The sequence below is a fragment of the Vulpes vulpes genome, chromosome 7, assembly GCF_048418805.1.
Source record: "Vulpes vulpes isolate BD-2025 chromosome 7, VulVul3, whole genome shotgun sequence".
Lineage (NCBI taxonomy): Eukaryota > Metazoa > Chordata > Mammalia > Carnivora > Canidae > Vulpes > Vulpes vulpes.
In genome coordinates, this window is record NC_132786.1 from 66,109,672 (window position 1) to 66,128,261 (window position 18,590).

Genomic DNA, 18,590 nt, shown 5'->3' on the forward strand with positions numbered 1-18,590 from the left:
TAGCCCCTCGTCGGGAGGAGCCCCGCCTCCATCCAGGAGCCCCATCCCCGCACCACCAGGTAGGAGCCCCCGCCCCCATCCGGGGAGCAGCCCGCCCGCATCCAAGAGCTCCGCCCCCGCCCTATCCGGGAGGAGCCCCCGCCCTCATCCAGGGAGGAGCCTGCATCCATCCGGAGCCCCGCCCCTGACCCATCAGGGAGGAGCCTCCGCCCCCCGTCCAGTGAGAAGCCCCGTCCAGTGAGGAGCCCCGCCCCCATCCAGGAACCCCGCCCCCGCCCCATCAGGGAGGAGCCCCGCCCCCATCCAGGAGCCCCGCCCCACCTAATCAAGGGAGGAGCCCGGCCCCCAGCCCAGCCGCCCGCCGGCGGGGTCGCGCTACTTGCAGGTGTGCACGTCGTAGACGCGCGCGCACTCCTGGCAGCTCACGTAGCAGCACCAGTGGAAGACGCAGTGGCACTTCTCTCGGCGCTGCTCGGTGCGCGCGTTGTGGCCGCGGCCACAGCACAGCAGGTCGCAGCCGTCGATGCCATGCGAGCTCACGTTGCACGTGCGGTCGCGGGTGCCGAACGAGCCGGTCTCGGGGTTGGGCTCGCAGAAGTTGGGCGAGGCCTCGTAGTACACAAGGTCGCGCTCCGTGGGCACCTTGAAGTAGCTGTAGCGGGGCCGCAGCGTCTCCACCCAGCCGCGCGACTCGCGGTGCTTCTCCACCACCATCTCGGAGGCGCTGTCGTACTTGTCCTTGAGGAAGTCTCCGATGGAGCGGAAGTCGGGCTGTGACCACCAGCAGGTCTTCACCTCGCAACTGCCCGACAGCCCGTGGCACTTGCACTTGAGATGCATGTGGCTGGCGATGGCCTGCAGGAACGCACCCCGGGGCGTCAGGGCTGGCCCTCGGCACCCCCTGCCCGGGTTGGCTCGCCTGTGCGGTCCGTCTTCCCCGGGGTGAGGTCCTGGCCGGCGGCTCCCCTCCTCCTGTTGTGCTGGCTGACCCAGTAAGACCTGTCCCTTCTCACGGGGGTCACCGGCGCCGCCTCTTCCGTGCACTGCAGGGGGCATCCTGGCTGACCCAAGGTCCACGGAGGGCAGGGCCTGGGAGGAGAGAGGTCTCCTCGGCTGGGGTCAGGTCTATTTCTACATCCTCTAGGACCAAGCGAAGGAAGGGAAGGGACTGTGAGGTGATGATGCGTTTCGGGCATGCAGGAGGGAGGATGTGGGCTGGAACAGTAGCCCAGAGGATCTGTGCATGGTGGCGAGGTGATGGGGGTGGCTGCACCCCCCCCCCGGAAGCTGGCTTCAGAGGTATGTAAGGGAATTGGAAGAGGTGTGCAGCACCAGGCTGGGGGACTCTGGGTCCTGAGGGTCAACAGCCACAGGGCCTGACTGAGGAATGCATTTCTTCCTTTCTCTCTTTGAGGGAAGGGACAGGGTTGGGGGCTAAGGGGTGTCTGACTCAATCAGGTTAATGTTGCATTGACCGCTGGGGTGCACACCTGCCACCCATGAGCCCTAGAGATGGGGCTGGTCCAGGGGGCCATGGGCTGTCTGCTGGCTGGCGCAGACCCCCCCCAGACCTCACGCAAGAGGAGGACTATAACATTTCATTCGCTGTTTTACTATTGTGACTGTCATTGCAATGATAACACATTGGTTGATATATCGGCCACAATAAAATTCAACATTAAAATGAATGCCAGCTGCTTCCTTTTTAAAATGCAGTTACAAGAATATCTGCAGCTGCATATGCGAGTCTCATTATTCCCCTACTGGTCAGTGTGAGGTGGGCTGTGCATCCAGACACAGCCCCAAGTGCATCCCCACCCTGTCCCCTCCCTGCTGTGTCTTCCACACTTCTCTCCTACTGGCTATTGGCTCTTTCCCAGGGCATCTGCAATGACTGCACCCCACCCCACAGTTAATTTCTGTCTTATGTCTGTCCTCTTCTCTTTTCCAGAGGAGACCTTTTCAATGTCTTTAGGTTTACTTTTATAAAAGTTATATATGCATGTACTTTAAGGAGTCCAAGAGTACCTGAGACTTGCTCCCACACCCAGGCCCACACGGCACCTCCTGACCAGCCAGAGCAACACATGGCCCTCTTGCATCTCAATAGAATGTTTGACTTGCTGCATCTTGAGTGTTGAGGGGCCCAGCAATGTCTCCCCTGTCCCCATGGAGGGCAGGAATTCAGCTCTTTTATCATCACCCCGCCACTCCAAATGCACACCTGCCCAGCCCCCTCCACCCTAAAAACTGAAGCATACTCCAGTTAGATCAATAGTGAGTGCTGGCAGTATTGGCATTGTGTTAGATGCCATACCCAGCTGAGCCCCATGATCACTCCTTTTCTTTTCCTACAAAACTTTGTGGTTGCTGTTTTTAATGTACCTATTATGGATTCAGGCTCAGGCTTTGCCCGAATTGTCTTTGAGATGTTTAAACACACCACATATTTTAAGATTTCAGCTTCTCGGGGACATCTTTTTCAGAAGCTGTCTGGCAGATTTGGGGAAATATGCATGTCCCAAAACGCAGCTTTTCTACCTAAAAAGTTGGAGATGGTTTAGCTGGGTATAAAAGTCTTGGCTTAGAAACTCATTTCCCTTTAGCACAGCTCCATTTTTCTTCCAGCTTCCATTGTTGTTCTTGGGAACCATTTGGATCCCAGATCCTCTGCATGAAACCCACAGAGTGGACGGCTTCCCTGTGTTGTAGGCTGTGAATTTCAGGGTGATGGGTCTTGACGTGGGTCTCCTCTCTCATGCGCCAGTGCATACGGTCTGTTCGGTCTGAACCTTGTGATTCTGGGTACCTTCCTGCCTTCTTAGCTGACTTCCTCTACATCATATCTGTCATTGTCTCTTGGACAGATCCTTTGTATTCTCCATTCTTTTCCTCTTTTCCATCTCTGCCTTGTCTCAGACAACCTTTGTGCTGGGAATTTGGTTTCTTCTATTCTACCTTTATTTTCTAGCAGTTTCTCCCACCTTCCCTGAAAGTTCTTTTGATTCAACATCCTATCCCACTTTTTGGAGAGAGTATTTTCTCTCTCTGGGTATTGTGGCAGGGTTTTTTTTCTTTAACTTTTTTCAATCTTTTTTTTTTAAATTAAAAAAGTAATCTCAATGTCCAATGTGGGACTCAAACTCATGACCCTGAGCTCAGGAGTCATACACTCTACCAATAGAGCCAGCCAGGTGCCTGGAAGACTGGTGGAGTTTGAAGTTTTCACCTCTCTTTACAATGTTTTATTCCTGTTTGTTTTTATCTTTACCTCTGTGGTTGTGAGAGGCCTTCCTCAGATGTCCTGTGATCCCGGGCTGTCTGCTGATACTTAAAAGGAGGACCTGACCTGTCATGTTGGAAGCTCAGCTCCTTGGTGGGGGCTAATCTGCATGGGCCCCTCATTGTAGAGTGACCTGGCTCCATTATTTCTTGGGGAACCCCAGGTCAGTATCTTTGAGTTTCCTCTTGGGTTGGTTCCATCCCCCTTCCTGGAGGGTCATCATGGTCAGTGTGGAATACCGACAATAGGAAGGTAAATGTGTGTGTAGATGGGGATTTCACTCAGGGAAACCTCACCTTCACCCAGGCTGTGCTTGCTGTCCTTCTGTCTGGACACACAGTGCTTTGTCTTTCCTGGGGAACACACCTGCAGATTTCTGCCTTGGTAAAGGGTGGGGGCATTTGCCTGGGTACAAGCTATTGGACAAAGGCCTGGTGGGTTCTAAAGTACTCTTACTGTAAATTATCAATCTATCTTCCCATTTTTAAGCTGCACTTTTCAAGACACCTGATACTAGTACGTCCCGAGTTGGTTCTCAGAGTTCTCTACTCATTTAGGATTCTACTTGCTTCTAAGACCGGAGTATTCATGCATCTGCTTCTTAGTTTACAAACTTTTGCTGCCATGCTCAGCTCCTGGCTTCCATGTTGTCGGGAGCATCCCTGTGTTGATGTGTTGTAAGATTCATTCACTGTCATTTTAGTGGGGTTCTGAGGGGCTGCAGACGGAAATGCTTGTATTCACTGTGATTCCTCACAGGTCTTTCCACTCTACAGTTGCTATGGGATTCTTTCCAAAGGATATTATATGATCTGTATAGTTTCCAGTTCCCCGCTGAGACATTCAGACTCGCATTTTGGCTTTGTAAACCTAAGTAAGCATATTTCTTTTCCACAGTCTGTGTCTCATAATTCCAGTATCAGAGTCCCTGTGGACTTGTTTCTGCGAGTTTTGCTGACAATCACTCATTGTGTCACCAGCTCATGTGACAGGTTATCCTTTGATTCTGTGCTGGATGCTGTGTTTGGAAAATTATTTGTAGAAACATTTTTTGACCTTGAATATGGTTATCACCCTTCAAAGGGGGATTTGCCTGCCTTTTCCAGGTATGTGGGAAAACGAGCAATTGGGATCACCATAATCTGTTCCCAGATCTTGAGATTTTTCTAGCCTGCACTTGTATACAAGAGCTGGTCTCCTTCTGGTTTTCCTTTACTCCTCAGAGCTCCGGCCTAAACCAGGGGGAGGTTTCCTGGAGATGGCGAGGCTGCCGGAAGTGTATGCACTGTGGCCCAGTTCAGGATGAAAGCTGATTCAGCTCCTGGGCTCAGAGTTCTGCCTTCTCCTGGCCCTTGGGCCACTAATTTCTCACTATTCAAGGTTACATATTTGACACCTAAAATAACTTCATAGGAGCATAATATACATACAAAAGTATATATGTCATAAATGCAAAACCTGACAAAATTTCACAAATTGCCAGCCACTGGACATCAGCTCCCCAGAAACTCCTGTCATGTTCCCTTCCAGTTGTCTCTTTGGCCTCTTTTAATATGTCCACGTTATTACAGTTTTCTTTCATTGCAAGTGCTTTTATCAGTCTGTTTACAAAATCTCTGCCTACTCCAAGGTCATAGAAACATTCCATGTTTTCTGCCTAACATTTCTGTTCATTTGTTTTACCTTTTCCATTTGGGTTTGGCATTAACTGTATATATGGCGTGAGGTAGGGGTCAGCGTCTTTTCCCCACCATGTCATTGTCTGATTGACTAGGCACCATTCATTGAAGGGACCATTTCTTGTCTGTGCTGCCCTGTTGTCCTGTGGTAGGTAGGGTGACTGTACACAGGTGGGCTTCCTCTGTGTCTAATGGGGCCCCTTTCCCATTTCGTCCTGCATTTGTATTTGTCTTGGACAGGAAGATGAGTCGGTTTCTTTGTTCTCTTTTGATGGCAGCCCAACGCTTCAGGCCTCTGCGATGCCCTGGTTCCCAGGCCAGCACCATCCTGGTGTTGCTGAAACTACTAGAGCATCACCTCCCATGACTGACCGGTCCCCTGTGGGCTCTCCACGACCATCAGACCCAGTCCACTCCAACATATATAGCCCTTCACAGCATGGTCCTGATTGTCCTCTTCCTCTGCTTTCTACATGCTGTCTTCCAGACAGCCTCACTCCTGGTCACAGGCTTTGGGTGGCCCCAGGGCTCTCCTGGCTTTCCTCTACCTAGATAGCTGTTAGCTATTTTGCATGCACTGCTCCCAGTACCAGCAGAAAGCATTTGTTTTAAGATGCCAGCCCGGGGTGTGGCCCCTGCGAGGTGCCCGGGTCACCCTGTGTGTGCATTTCTTTATCACACAATGTCCCAAACTGTGCTGCAGGGGCTTCACTTTTTCCTCCCTGGACTGCAGGCAGGCCAACAAGGCAGCCCTGTATCCCACCTGCCACCCTGTGGGAATGCCCTCAGCCCTTGTGCAGTGAATGGACTGGCTGTTTCAGAGAGCCCCAGGCAGTAGGTGAGCAGATTTCTAGCCTGGCCACCAAGGATGGCCCATCCACCCAGCCACACCCTCCAGGGAACTGAGGCACATGTCCTGCTCAGAAATCTTCCATGGAGGCGGGGCTGGATGGCAGAAGAGTAGGGTCCCCAAGTAACCTGTCCCCACCTGTCCCCCTAATTAGGTGGGGGGGTTATGATTTGATAACCTTCAAATCATCCTGAAAACCTATGAATTCGGCTTGAGATTTAAAGAGAGAACAGCTGGAATGCTACAGTGAGAAGAATTAATGCCTCTATCAAGTACGACTTGCTTTTGGCCACTCCGCACTGAGCAAAATGACTAGAAGGAAAAACCTCAAAGGAAAGAATCAGAAACTGTCCTATCTCCCACAGAGTTACAAAATTTGGATTACAATTCAATGTCAGAAAGCCAATTCAGAAGCCCATTTATAAAGCTACTGGTGGCTCTAGAAAAAAGCATGAAGGAGTCAAGAGACTACATGACTGCAGAATTTAAATCTATCAGGCAGAAATTAAAAATCAATTAAATGAGATGCAATCCAAACTAGAGGTCCTAACGACGAGGGTTAACAAGGTAGAACCAGTGAGTGACAGAGAAGACAAGTTGATGGCAAAGAGGGAAACTGAGGAAAAAAGAGACAAACAATTAAAAGATCATGAGGATAGATTAAGGGAAATAAATGACAGCCTGAGGAAGAAAAATCTGCGTTTAATTGGGGTACCTGAGGGTGCTGAAAGGTACAGAGGTCCAGAATATGTATTTGAACAAGTCATAGCTGAAAACTTTCCTAATCTGGGAAGGGAAACAGGGATTCAGATACAGGAAATAGAGAGATTCCCGCCCCCCCCCCAAAATCAATAAAAACCGCTCAACACCTCGACATTTAATAGTGAAGCTTGCAAATTCCAAAGATAAAGAGAAGATCCTTAAAGCAGCAAGAGACAAGAAATCGCTAAGTTTTATGCGGAGAAATATTAGGGTGACAGCAGACCTCTCCACAGAGACCTGGCAGGCCAGAAAAGGCTGGCAGGATATATTCAGGGTCCTAAATGAGAAGAACATACAGCGAAGAATACTGTATCCAGCAAGGCTCTCATTCAGAATAGGAGAGATAAAGACTTCCAAGATAGGCAGGAACTGAAAGAATATGTGACCACCAAACTAGCTCTGCAAGAAATTTTAAGGGGGACTCTTAAAATTCCTCTTTAAGAGGAAGTCCAATGGAACAATCCACAAAAACAGGGACTGAATAGGTATCATGGTGACACTAAACTCATATCTTTCAATAGTAACTCTGAACGTGAACGGGCTTAATGACCCCATCAAAAGGCGCAGGGTTTCAGACTGGATAAAAAAGCAGGACCCATCTATTTGCTGTCTACAGGAGACTCATTTTAGACAGAAGGACACCTACAGCCTGAAAATAAAAGGTTGGAGAACCATGTACCATTCAAATGGTCCTCAAAAGAAAGCAGGGGTAGCCATCCTTATATCAGATAAACTAAAGTTTATCCCGAAGCCTGTAGTAACAGATTAAGAGGGACACTATATCATACTTAAAGGATCTATCTATACTGATGATAGGACACAATCACTAATATTTATGCCCTGAATGTGGGAGCTGCCAAATATATCAATCAATTAATAACCAAAGTTAATACATACTTAGATAATAATACACTTATACTTGGTGACTTCAATCTAGCACTTTCTACACTCAATAGGTCTTCTAAGCACAACATCCCCAAAGAAAGAAGAGCTTTAAATGATACAGTGGACCGATGGATTTCACAGATATATATATAGAACTTTACATACAAATGCAACTGAATACACATTCTTCTCAAGTGCACATGGAACTTTCTCCAGAATAGACCACATACTGGGTCACAAATCAGGTCTTGACCAATACCAAAAGATTGGGATCGTCCCCTGCGTATTCTCAGACCATAATGCTTTGAAATTAGAACTAAATCACAACAAGAAGTTTGGAAGGATTTCAAACACATGGAGATTAAGGACCATCCTGCTAAAAGATGAAAGGGTCAACAAGGAAATGAGGGAAGTATTAAAAAGATTCATGGAAACTAATGAGAATGAAGATACAACCATTCAAAATCTTTGGGATACAGCAAAAGCAGTCCTGAGGGGGGAAATACATCGCAATACAAGCAGCCATCCAAATACTGGAAAGAACTCAAATACAAAAGCTAACCTTACACCTAAAGGAGCTAGAGAAAAAACAGCAAATAGATCCTACACCCAGCAGAAGAAGAGAGTCGAGCAGAACTCAATGAAATCAAGACCAGAAGAACTGTGGAACAGATCAACAAAGCCAGGAGTTGGTTCTTTGAAAGAATTAATAAGATAGATAAACCATTAGCCAGCCTTATTAAAAAGAAGAGAGAGAAGACTCAAACTAATAAAATCATGAATGAGAAAGGAGAGATCACTACCAACACCAAGGAAATACAAACGATTTTAAAAACATATTATGAACAGCTATACGCCAATAAATTAGGCAATCTAGAAGAAATGGACGCATTTCTGGAAAACTACAAACTACCAAAACTGGAACAGGAAGAAATAGAAAACCTGAACAGGCCAATAACCAGGGAGGAAATGGAAGCAGTTATCAAAAACCTCCCAAGACACAAAAGTCTAGGGCCAGATGGCTTCCCAGGGGAATTCTATCAAACGTTTAAAGAAGAAATCATACCTATTCTACTAAAGCTGTTCGGAAAGATAGAAAGAGATGGAGTACTTCCAAACTCCTTCTATGAGGCCAGAATCACCTTAATTCCAAAACCAGACAAAGACCCCACAAAAAAGGAGAATTATAGACCAATATCCCTGATGAACATGGATGCAAAAAATTCTCAGTAAGATACTAGCCAATAGGATCCAACAATACATTAAAAAGATTATTCACCATGACCAAGTAGGATTTATCCCCGGGATGCAAGCTTGTTCAACACTCATAAAACAATCAATGTGATTCATCATATCAGCAAGAGAAAAACCAAGAACCATAGGATCCTCTCAATAGATGCAGAGAAAGCGTTGGACAAAATACAGCATCCATTCCTGATCAAAACTCTTCAGAGTATAGGGATAGAGGGAACATTCCTCAACATCTTAAAAGCCATCTACGAAAAGCCCACAGCAAATATAATTCTCAATGGGGAAGCACTGGGAGCCTTTCCCCTAAGATCAGGAACAAGACAGGGATGTCCACTCTCACCACTGCTATTCAACATAGTACTGGAAGTCCTAGCCTCAGCAATCAGACAACAAAAAGACATTAAAGGGCATTCAAATTGGCAAAGAAGAAGTCAAACTCTCCCCCTTCGCAGATTACATGATACTCTACATAGACTCCACCCCAAGATTGCTAGAATTCATACAGCAATTTGTCAGTGTGGCAGGATACAAAATCAATGCCCAGAAGTCAGTGGCATTTCTAGACACTAACATTGAGACTGAAGAAAGAAAAATTAAGGAGTCGATCCCATTTACCATTGCATCCAAAAGCATAAGATACCTAGGAATAAACCTAAGCAAGGAGGTAAAGGATCTGTACCCTAAAAAACTACAGAACACTTCTGAAAGAAATTGAGGAAGGCACAAAGAGATGGAAAAATATTCCATGCTCATGGATTGGCAGAATTAATATTGTGAAAATGTCAACGTTACCCAGGGCAATTTACACGTTTAATGCAATCCCTATCAAAATACCATGGACTTTCTTCAGAGAGTTTGAACAAATTATTTTAAGATTTGTGTGGAATCAGAAAAGACCCCAAATAGCCAGGGGAATCTTAAAAAAGAAAACCATATCTGGGGGCATCACAATGCCAGATTTCAGGTTGTACTACAAAGCTGTGGTCAGCAAAACAGTGTGGTACTGGCACAAAAACAGACACATAGATCAATGGAACAGGATAGAGAATCCAGAAATGGACCCTCAACTTTATGGTCAACTAATATTCAGCAAAGCAGGAAAGACTATCCACGGGATAAAAGACAGTTTCTTCAATAAATGGTGCTGCGAAAATTGGACATCTACGTGCAGAAGAATGAAACTAGACCACTCTCTTGCACCATACACAAAGATAAAGTCAAAATGGATGAAAGATCTAAATGTGAGACAAGATTCCATCAAAATCCTAGAGGAGAACACAGGCAACAGCCTTTTTGAACTTGGCCACAGTAACTTCTTGCAAAATACATTCATGAAGACAAGAGAAACAAAAGCAAAAACGAACTATTGGGACTTCATCAAGATAAGAAGCTTTTGCAGAGCAAAAGATACCATCAAGATAACTCAAAGACAACCTACAGAATGGGAGAAGATATTTGCAAATGACGTATCAGATAAAGGGCTAGTATCTGAGATCTATAAACAACTTATGAAACTCAACAGCAAAGAAACAAACAATCCAATCATGAAATGGGCAAAAGACATGAACAGAAATTTCACAGAGGAAGACATGGACATGGCCAACATGCACATGAGGAAATGCTCCACATCACTGGCCATCAGGGAAATACAAATCAAAACCACAATGAGATACCATCTCACACCAGTGAGAATGGGGAAAATTAACAAGGCAGGAAACCACAAATGTTGGAGAGGATGCGGAGAAAAGGGAACCCTCTTACACTGTTGGTGGGAATGTGAACTGGTGCAGCCACTCTGGAAAACTGTGTGGAGGTTCCTCAAAGAGTTAAAAATAGACCTGCCCTACGACCCAGCAATTGCACTGTTGGGGATTTACCCCAAAGACTCAGATGCAATGAAACGCTGGGACACCTGCACCCCGATGTTTCTAGCAGCAATGTCCACAATAGCCAAACTGTGGAAGGAGCCTCGGTGTCCATCGAAAGATGATGGATAAAGAAGATGTGGTCTATGTATACAATGGAATATTCCTCAGCCATTAGAAACGACAAATACCCACCATTTGCTTCAACATGGATGGAACTGGAGGGTATTATGCTGAGTGAAGTCAATTGGAGAAGGACAAACATTATATGTTCTCATTCATTTGGGGAATATAAATAATAGTGAAAGGGAATATAAGGGAATGGAGAAGAAATGTGTGGGAAATATCAGAAAGGGAGACAGAACATAAAGACTCCTAACTCTGGGAAATGAACTAGGGGTGATGGAAGGGGAGGAGGGCGGGGGGTGGGGGCGAATGGGTGACGGGCCCTGAGGGGGGCACTTGACGGGATGAGCACTGGGTGTTATTCTATATGTTGGCAAATCGAACACCAATAAAAAATAAATTTATATGTAAAAAAAAAATCTTCCATGTCTCCAGGACCCTCAAGAATGTGGTCAGAGAGTGCATCCCCCAGCCCCCACAAGGCCGTACAATGGCCCCCTTCCCAACCCCCTGGGGGCACACGGCCTGGATGGACAACTCCCCGTGCACCTCCAGGACCAGCCAAGGGCCGACAACATACCTGGCGTCCGGCCTCATTGTTGTGGCGGTTCATGGCGGAGCGGGCGTCTGGCCGGTTCTCCCGTGCGTCAGCGAATTCCCGGGACACCATGCCACCAAACTCGATGTCCTCGCTGCAGCCTCCCCACTTCCAGCCCTCACCTGGTGAGCCCTGGTGGCGGCTGCTGCAGCCACAGATGGCAGCGGAGCCCTCCGCACATGAGCGTGTCACAGCGAAGGCCACGCCGGCCGAGGCGATGGCGTGCACAAAGGCAGACTCCCGGGTGGCTGCGGAGAGAGGCAACCCAGTTGGCAGGACCCAGCAGGGCTGCGGGGGTGGCACCTGGCCCCAGGGTATCTTGGCCCCTTGCTGGGCTGGGCCTGGGTCCCTGGGGTGGTTGTGGGTGCTGGACTTACAGTCTCCCCAGTGGCCAGGCAGGGCCAACGAGCCCCAGGAGGGGGACTGGGTATCAGTCTCTATGAGGAAACACAGGGACCCCTGCAATCCAAGGGTCAGATCAGAGCCAGCACTGGCCAGGACGTGCAAAACCTGAACCCCCTACACTGCTGGGGGCAAGGAAATTGGTGCTGCCCCTTGGAAAGCAGTTTGACAGCTTCTTGAAGCCAGACCCCTACCATGTGACTGGCCATTCAGCTAGGTATTCACCCCCGAGGAAGCTCAGGTGCTTCAGGGGCCAGGAAGCAGAGGGCTTGGCTGGGGGCTCCCAAATGTACATCAGCAGGTGAACGGATAAAAATCTGTGGCATGAAATCAGTCAGCTCTGCCGATGTGATGCAGAAGCTCCCACTGCGAGAAAAATTATTGTAAGCACATGGTGGGAGGGGTACTAACCCGACTTACTGTAGTGGTCATCCTGCAATATGTGCGTGTATCGAATCAGTATGTGGTACGCCTGAAACTGAATGTTCTGTGTCAGTTTTACCTCAGTTAAACCAGTAAAGTGGTATTCTGTCTAATTGGGGACAAAATGAGGGGCATGGATGAATCTCAAAATCATCCACTGAGAAAAGGCAGATTTAAAGACCCCTTCCTCTTGGGCCCAAACAACCCGTGGTAGAAACCCCCAACCCAGACGTCCAGGATGAAAGTGTCCAGCAGCCTGGTGGCCTGCTTGGGGGCAGCTCCTGGCCCGCACACTGCCCACTTGTGCCTCTCATTCTGCCCGCACACTTTCCCATCTTCCACCCCTAATTCCAGGGACCTGCATGGTCCAGCTGAAGGGCCACTTTTTCTGGAACCTCCTCGAGGTCAGTGCTTCCACTGGACCCTTTGCCTCATGCTAGTTCCATGCTCCTGGACCTGGAGATTCTGAGAGCTGTAGCATCCAGGCTGCTGCTGACCCTGGGGGCTGGTCTGGAGGCTGCTGGGGCCCCCAGATGCAGCCTCCTCCCTCCACATGAGGGGAAACTGAGTGTGGGGACATGGTTTTGCCGAAGGGCCATGCAGGAGGGGTGGGGCTTGGGAAGCAGGAGCTGGTGAGGCTGACCAGGAGCAGACAGAGTCCACTGGGGAGGCTGTGAGGGCTCTGCAGAGGCTACGTCTGCAGCTGGGCTTCCCCTGACTACACGAGTGCACGTGCGTCCTGGGTCTGCGTGAGCCTTCCAGCAAGGGGACCCAGCAATGACCCCCTCTGGGGGGAAGGTGAGGATGGGGCTACCCTGCGTGAGTGGATGGGCCTCCCTCACTCCTTCATATGCACATATGGAGCCTGCTCTTTGCCAAGTTCTGCAGAGGGGAACATGGAAGCCTCAGGGAGCTTACCTGCTGGCGAGCAGGAATTTAAAAATCTAGATAAAAAGCCACGGGCTCTGGAGTTCAGCAGGCCTGGGGCTGAACCTGGGCTTGGTGTCCGGTGTCCGGTGCACCTGTGGGCATCTCTGCTGCTGTCCTGATGGGGACCTGCATCCCACCTCTCCTGCGCCAGCAGGAGGGAGAAGGGAGCAGGACAGGTGTGAGGATGGGCCCCTCCAGGCCTTCCATGCTGGGCATGGGCTGGGTGCCCTGCTGTGTCCCCACGTCCCTCCTGGGCAGCAGGTCTGGATGGTGCTGGGGCCCCCAGTGGCTCCCATTGTGGGGTGCCGCTGTGTCCCTGCCCACATCAGTGCCTGGTGGCTTTGGTCTTGGCTGGGGGATGGGCAGGTGGGCTTCATCTTGGGGAGTGAGCAGAGACTGCCAGCAGAGGCTGTGGGCTATTCCCCTGGCTTCCTCAAGCTCGCTCACCCCCGACACCAGGCAGGTAGAGGCAGAGGAATGGCGAGACAGTTCCAGCCAGCAGCACACACACTCAGACTCATCCAAGAGCCGCCATACCTGTCACTGAAAAACGCACAAGTACTGTCCCCTCCCTCCTCCCCTCCCCTGCCCTTGAGTCCAGCCCTCAGCGTCTGTCACCTGTACCATCACAGGCTCCTGGATGTGACCTGCACACCTGCCTCCAGCTTTCCCCCATGCACATGTGTGTGTCATGCGTCTCAAACACACGGGCACAGTGCGTGCACAAGCATGCACGCACACACAAACACATGGGCACACATGCACACAACACACGTTTGCACACATGCAATGCACACATGCATACACACACGTGGACACATGCAAACACACAGACATGCAAACACATGTAACACGTGCACACAAACATGTATATGCAGAACACATGCACAAACACGCATGCGTGCAAGCACGCATGCACAGACCTATGCACACACGCAAGCACACGTGCACATACACATCACACAAGGCTGAGGGCACAGCCCTTTGCTTCATGCCCAGTGCATCTTGCCTGGTCCCTCTGAGCTCCTGGGGCTGTGTCCTTGCCTGACCTACGCATAGCGCCCCCCCAACCTGCTGCCCCCCCAGCTCTGGCAGCTGCTCCCTGGCCTCCAGCCACAGTCAGCCTTTGTCACTCCCCTAGGGAGACTTCCAGTTGCTCCTCTGGTCATGTGCACCTGCCGTTTCCTCCGTGTGCTCTTCAGCCGGGGTCTGGCCATGCTGTCCAAGTGTGGTCACTGACTAGCCGGGGAAGCTCTCACCTGCGCCCTCTCCTGATTCGTCCCCTCCTTGGCCTGGAAGCTCCCTGAGGTGGGGACTGTGTCTTGTTCATTCTGCGTTTCCAGGAGCCCTGGGTTGGGACAGAGAGGCCCAGCAGGATCTGAGCCTGTGGGGCTGGCTCTCCACCCCTCCCCACTCAGCAACCTTCACTGTCCCTTCCCCGAAGGCCAGCAGACAGCTGCTCCCCCAGATGTTGGATGCCCTGCCTTACTCTCCTCTGTAGCACAGCCCATCAGTTCTCAGGCCCGGAACTGCCTTCTGCAGGTCTGAGGTCTCTGTGCATAAATGCCAGCGTGGCCTGGACCCAGGCACCTTGTCCTGCTGTCCCTCCCCTCCAGCAGAGCCACACCTTTATTTTGTCTTCCTCCTTGGAGCCAGACTGGGCTCCCTGCTGGCACTGGCCTGGGGTCTCTCCTGCAGCCGGTGTTCTAGGCACTCGGGGAGCCCAGTGCACACAGCCCAGCGCTGCTTCAAGCTGCCTGAGGCCCCTGGTGGCCAGAAACACTCCTCTTGGGGGAAGACTGCCTCGGCCTCTGCCCACCACACTCCTGTGACGTTGGGGGAGAGCCAGCGAGCCTGGGGCCTTGCCCCTTACCCGAACAAGGGCTTGCTGCTTATCAGGCTCAGGCAGACAGGCCAGGCCACCAGACACACTCGAGGGGAAGGGCGTGATTGCGGCGGTGGGGGAGGCCTTCAACTTGGGAGGAAGAACTCAGTCCAGCCCTGCTCACAGCTTGCCCCAGTTGGCTCCCCTGTGGGCCCCAATCTCCCCTCCTGCCCTGAGCAGAAGGGGCTCATCACACACCAGGTCCGAAGGCTGAGGACACCGTGTAGCCTTCAACTTGCTCTGAAGGAAAAGAAGCGTCTGAGGAAACGCCACAAGGCCTGTGGCCAGAAAAGTGTGAGATGGGTTGTGCTGGCAAAGAAAGTCCACGTGGAAGTGGAAGATACGGCCTCCACGCAGTTTGGGAAGCTGAGACCTGGCATAGCAGATGCCCTGCCTGGCCCACCTAGCCGGCGGGCCCCACAGTGGGCAGGCGGCAGGTGCCTCTAGCAGGTGTTCCAGGGACACCCATGGAGGCCTTCCCAGCAGAGTCAAGGAATGTCAGGCAAACCCCAAAGGCCTGACGCATCTCCTCCTGGTCTCGAGGGCACAAGGGGCAAGGGCCAGGCAGACACACCTAGAGGGGACCCTGAACAGGTGGAAAATAGGTGAAATCGGGGTGAAGTCTGGAATTAACACCCAGGGATCTCTGCTTCAATGGATGCAGCTGGATCTGTGGGTTCTTAGCCTTGCGGGAGGTCTGGGAGGGGAAACGGAGTCAGCATCACTCCTGCAGTGCCTCTGTATGTCCACGGTTCTTTCCAGAGAAAAAGTAAAAGTGCATGCTGAGGTCGTGCAGGAGGAAGACCCCCTGCATGCCCGGGTGACACCTGCAGGACTGGGGCTTTCCATCCAGGGATCTTGGGGTAGCGTCACTCCAAGCAGGAATCACAGGCCATGTCAGAAAGCTTGTGAGTGGGGGGTTGTGTTGTTTTTGGATAGAGAACCTGTTGCTTTTATCAGATTTCCACCGGTGTTGGAAAGAAGAAGGTCATTATCTGACCGGCTAGAGTAGCCTCAGGCTTTGGGGGAGGTAGGATGGGGCTCCCCTGAGGCAGTGGGCGGGGAGGGCACAGCAAGGATCAGACTGGGGTCTGGAGCCCTGGCAGCCGCCCCAGTCACAGCAAAGTTCTTAGCCACCGACAGCAGCTTTGTCAGGTTTCTGCTTCTGTTTACACAACAGAGGCAGCTAGGGAACCAGAGGGGATCCATCCCACCGTGGGAAGGGAACCGTGTCTTGGGAATGAGATTGGAAACACCTTTGTCACTGTCACTGGCCATGGGCTACAGCAGGTCAGGAGAGGAGGAGGGGACACAGGTCTGGGATGGTGGCCAAAGGGCCTGTGCTGCCAGTGTGCCAAGTCCCTGGCACACCACCTGCCTGAGCCCTTGGAGCTGCTCAGACTGCCCTGCTGGCCCCAGGACTCTCCTCCACACCCGTGAGATGGGCTTTGCCTCCCGGGGTCTCAGAGCTCTGGAACAGGACCGATCTTGTTTCCAGACTTGGATTTCATGGGCTTGTCAAGTACCAGGGATCATTTGAGGACTGAATTAGGACTGCCAGGTGTTCTCACTTTCCTGTGAGAGGATAAGGCAAATGGAAAATGTCACAGTTTCAGAACTGAGGTCGGGGCTGGGAAAAGGAAGGAGAAAGGAAATTTGGTGACAAAGTCGTTCTGTGAGTTAAGCCTTCTCCACGGGGAAAGCCATCTTTGCCAGGAACTTGACATTGTTTCATTACCAATTATTTATTGAGTTCCTGTGAAATGTCAATGATCTATCCTTCTTGCCATTCATCTACCATCTATTCATTTATTCATCTATCCATCTACCCATCCACCATCCATTTATCCATCCACCATCCATCCATCCGGGATCTAAGAGTCTGTAAAGAGCTATATACTAGGCTCAAAACTAGGAATATGAGGTGGGTAAGATGTAAGGTGCCCATTCTCAAGAACCAAGCTAATAAATCTGCAAGAAAGGGGATTGCTGCTCTATCTGATGAAATTTCTAACAACCCAGGCTTTCAAAAGGTGAAGGAACTACCCACCCAATTGTTAATTAAGGAGAACCTAGATGATCCACTCTTAGGTGGAAAGAATCCTTGCATGGAGGGATGCCTAGGTGGCTCAGTGGTTTGGCTCAGGTCATGACCCTGGGGTCCTGGGATCGAGTCCCACATCAGGCTCCCCACAGGGAGCCTGCTTCTTCCTCTGCTTATGTCTCTGTCTCTCTGTGTCTCTCATGAATAAATAAATACATCTTAAAAAAAAAAAAAAAGAATTCCTGCACTGGAAAGAAAGAGGGTGAACCAGGGGAATCCTGTCTTTAGTAAGAGGCTCCGCTGTTGTGGATCAAGTTCGTGGCTTTGGGCTGTGCTAAGTCACCTGCCTTACAGTTCATGAGAGATAGAGTAGGAGAAATAGTAACATATAATGAAGCTTGGCAATGTGAACTCTGGGGCAGGATTGGGATGGATGGATGAGTAGATGAATGAGTGGGTGAGTGGCTGCTGGATGAATGAGTAGGTGGGTGGATGGGTGGGTAGATGGTTGGATGTATGGATGGGGGGATAGATGAGTGGATGGATGGATGTGTGGATAAGTGGATACATTGGATGGATGGATGGATGGATGGATGGATGGATGGATGGATGATAGATGAATGTGTAGGTGGATTGATGGATGAGTGGGTGGATGGGTGGGTGGGGATATATGATGGATGGATGGATGGATGGATGGATGGATGGACTTATGGATGGATGGATAGATGGTAGATGGGTGGATGAGTAAAGTCTGGAGCAGCTGAGGGAGTCCCGTGTGGTGAGAGCTGGGTGTATGGCAGAAGGCAGGGAGAGCACCCCACAGTGCTCCATCACAGTTAGGCTAGTGGAGCCTTAGGTGTCACCCATGAGATGGGCTTCCGCAGTAACTTTGCCTCCTTGGGTTTCAAAAACATTTGAGGGATCTTAACAAATTCTTGTTTCCAGATTTGAATTCCACAGACTTGTCAAGTAGGAGAGATCATTTGAAGACTGAATTAGGATCACCACTTGTTGTTACTTTTACTTTTTTGTGGGAGGATGACATTAAAAATAGCATAATTTTAGAGAAAAAACTTTTTACATGCAAAAAGAATGTTTTGAAGAAAGTTCACCTTCTCACATTTCACCATGAAGTTGGCGATCAGCAACTGCTAATTGAGCACTGACCGTGTTCTTAGTGGACAAGAAGCCTGCAGCCTCTGCTCTGGAGCTGACCTTCTTGCAGGGAGGCCATCCAGGAGGCTGTTGCAGCAGAGACCGAGAGGACACACTGCCTTGAGTCTGGGGAATTCTTTTAATGCTGCTGAGAGAACCGGCCCAGGAAGGAGAAGGGCACTCCTCTCTCTCTCCCATTGCCATGGGTCCTGTAGGCCCCCTCACCCCAGCATGCACTGGCCCACAGCAGTAATGCTGAGCCCAGACAGGGCCCAGGGAGAGGCTCCTACACGCCCAGCAAAGGGTCCTGAGATTCCACCAAGCTGGTTTTGGTGGCTGCAGCCTTGAGGTGGCTGGGCCCCATCTTCTCCTGGGGGAAGACTGTGAGGGCCAACACTGAATGAGAAGGATAGGGACATTTACATAAGCTCCTGGGATGAGACTATCTGTCT

The 18,590-nt window shown here is 50.3% G+C and overlaps 1 protein-coding gene across 1 annotated transcript in view; it reads right to left on the reverse strand.

Annotated features, from left to right (window-relative positions):
- Nucleotides 1–357: 357 nt before the first annotated feature.
- WNT3A (Wnt family member 3A) overlaps nt 358–18,590 on the reverse strand; it is a 44,585-nt gene continuing 26,352 nt past the window's right edge. Inside the window, exons 3-4 of the mRNA XM_025988690.2 lie at nt 11,282–11,547; nt 358–855 (exon numbers count right to left, since the gene is read on the reverse strand). Of these exons, the coding sequence (XP_025844475.1) occupies nt 376–855; nt 11,282–11,547 (746 nt within the window). The 3' untranslated portion in view covers nt 358–375. The remainder of the gene's footprint in view (nt 856–11,281; nt 11,548–18,590) is intronic.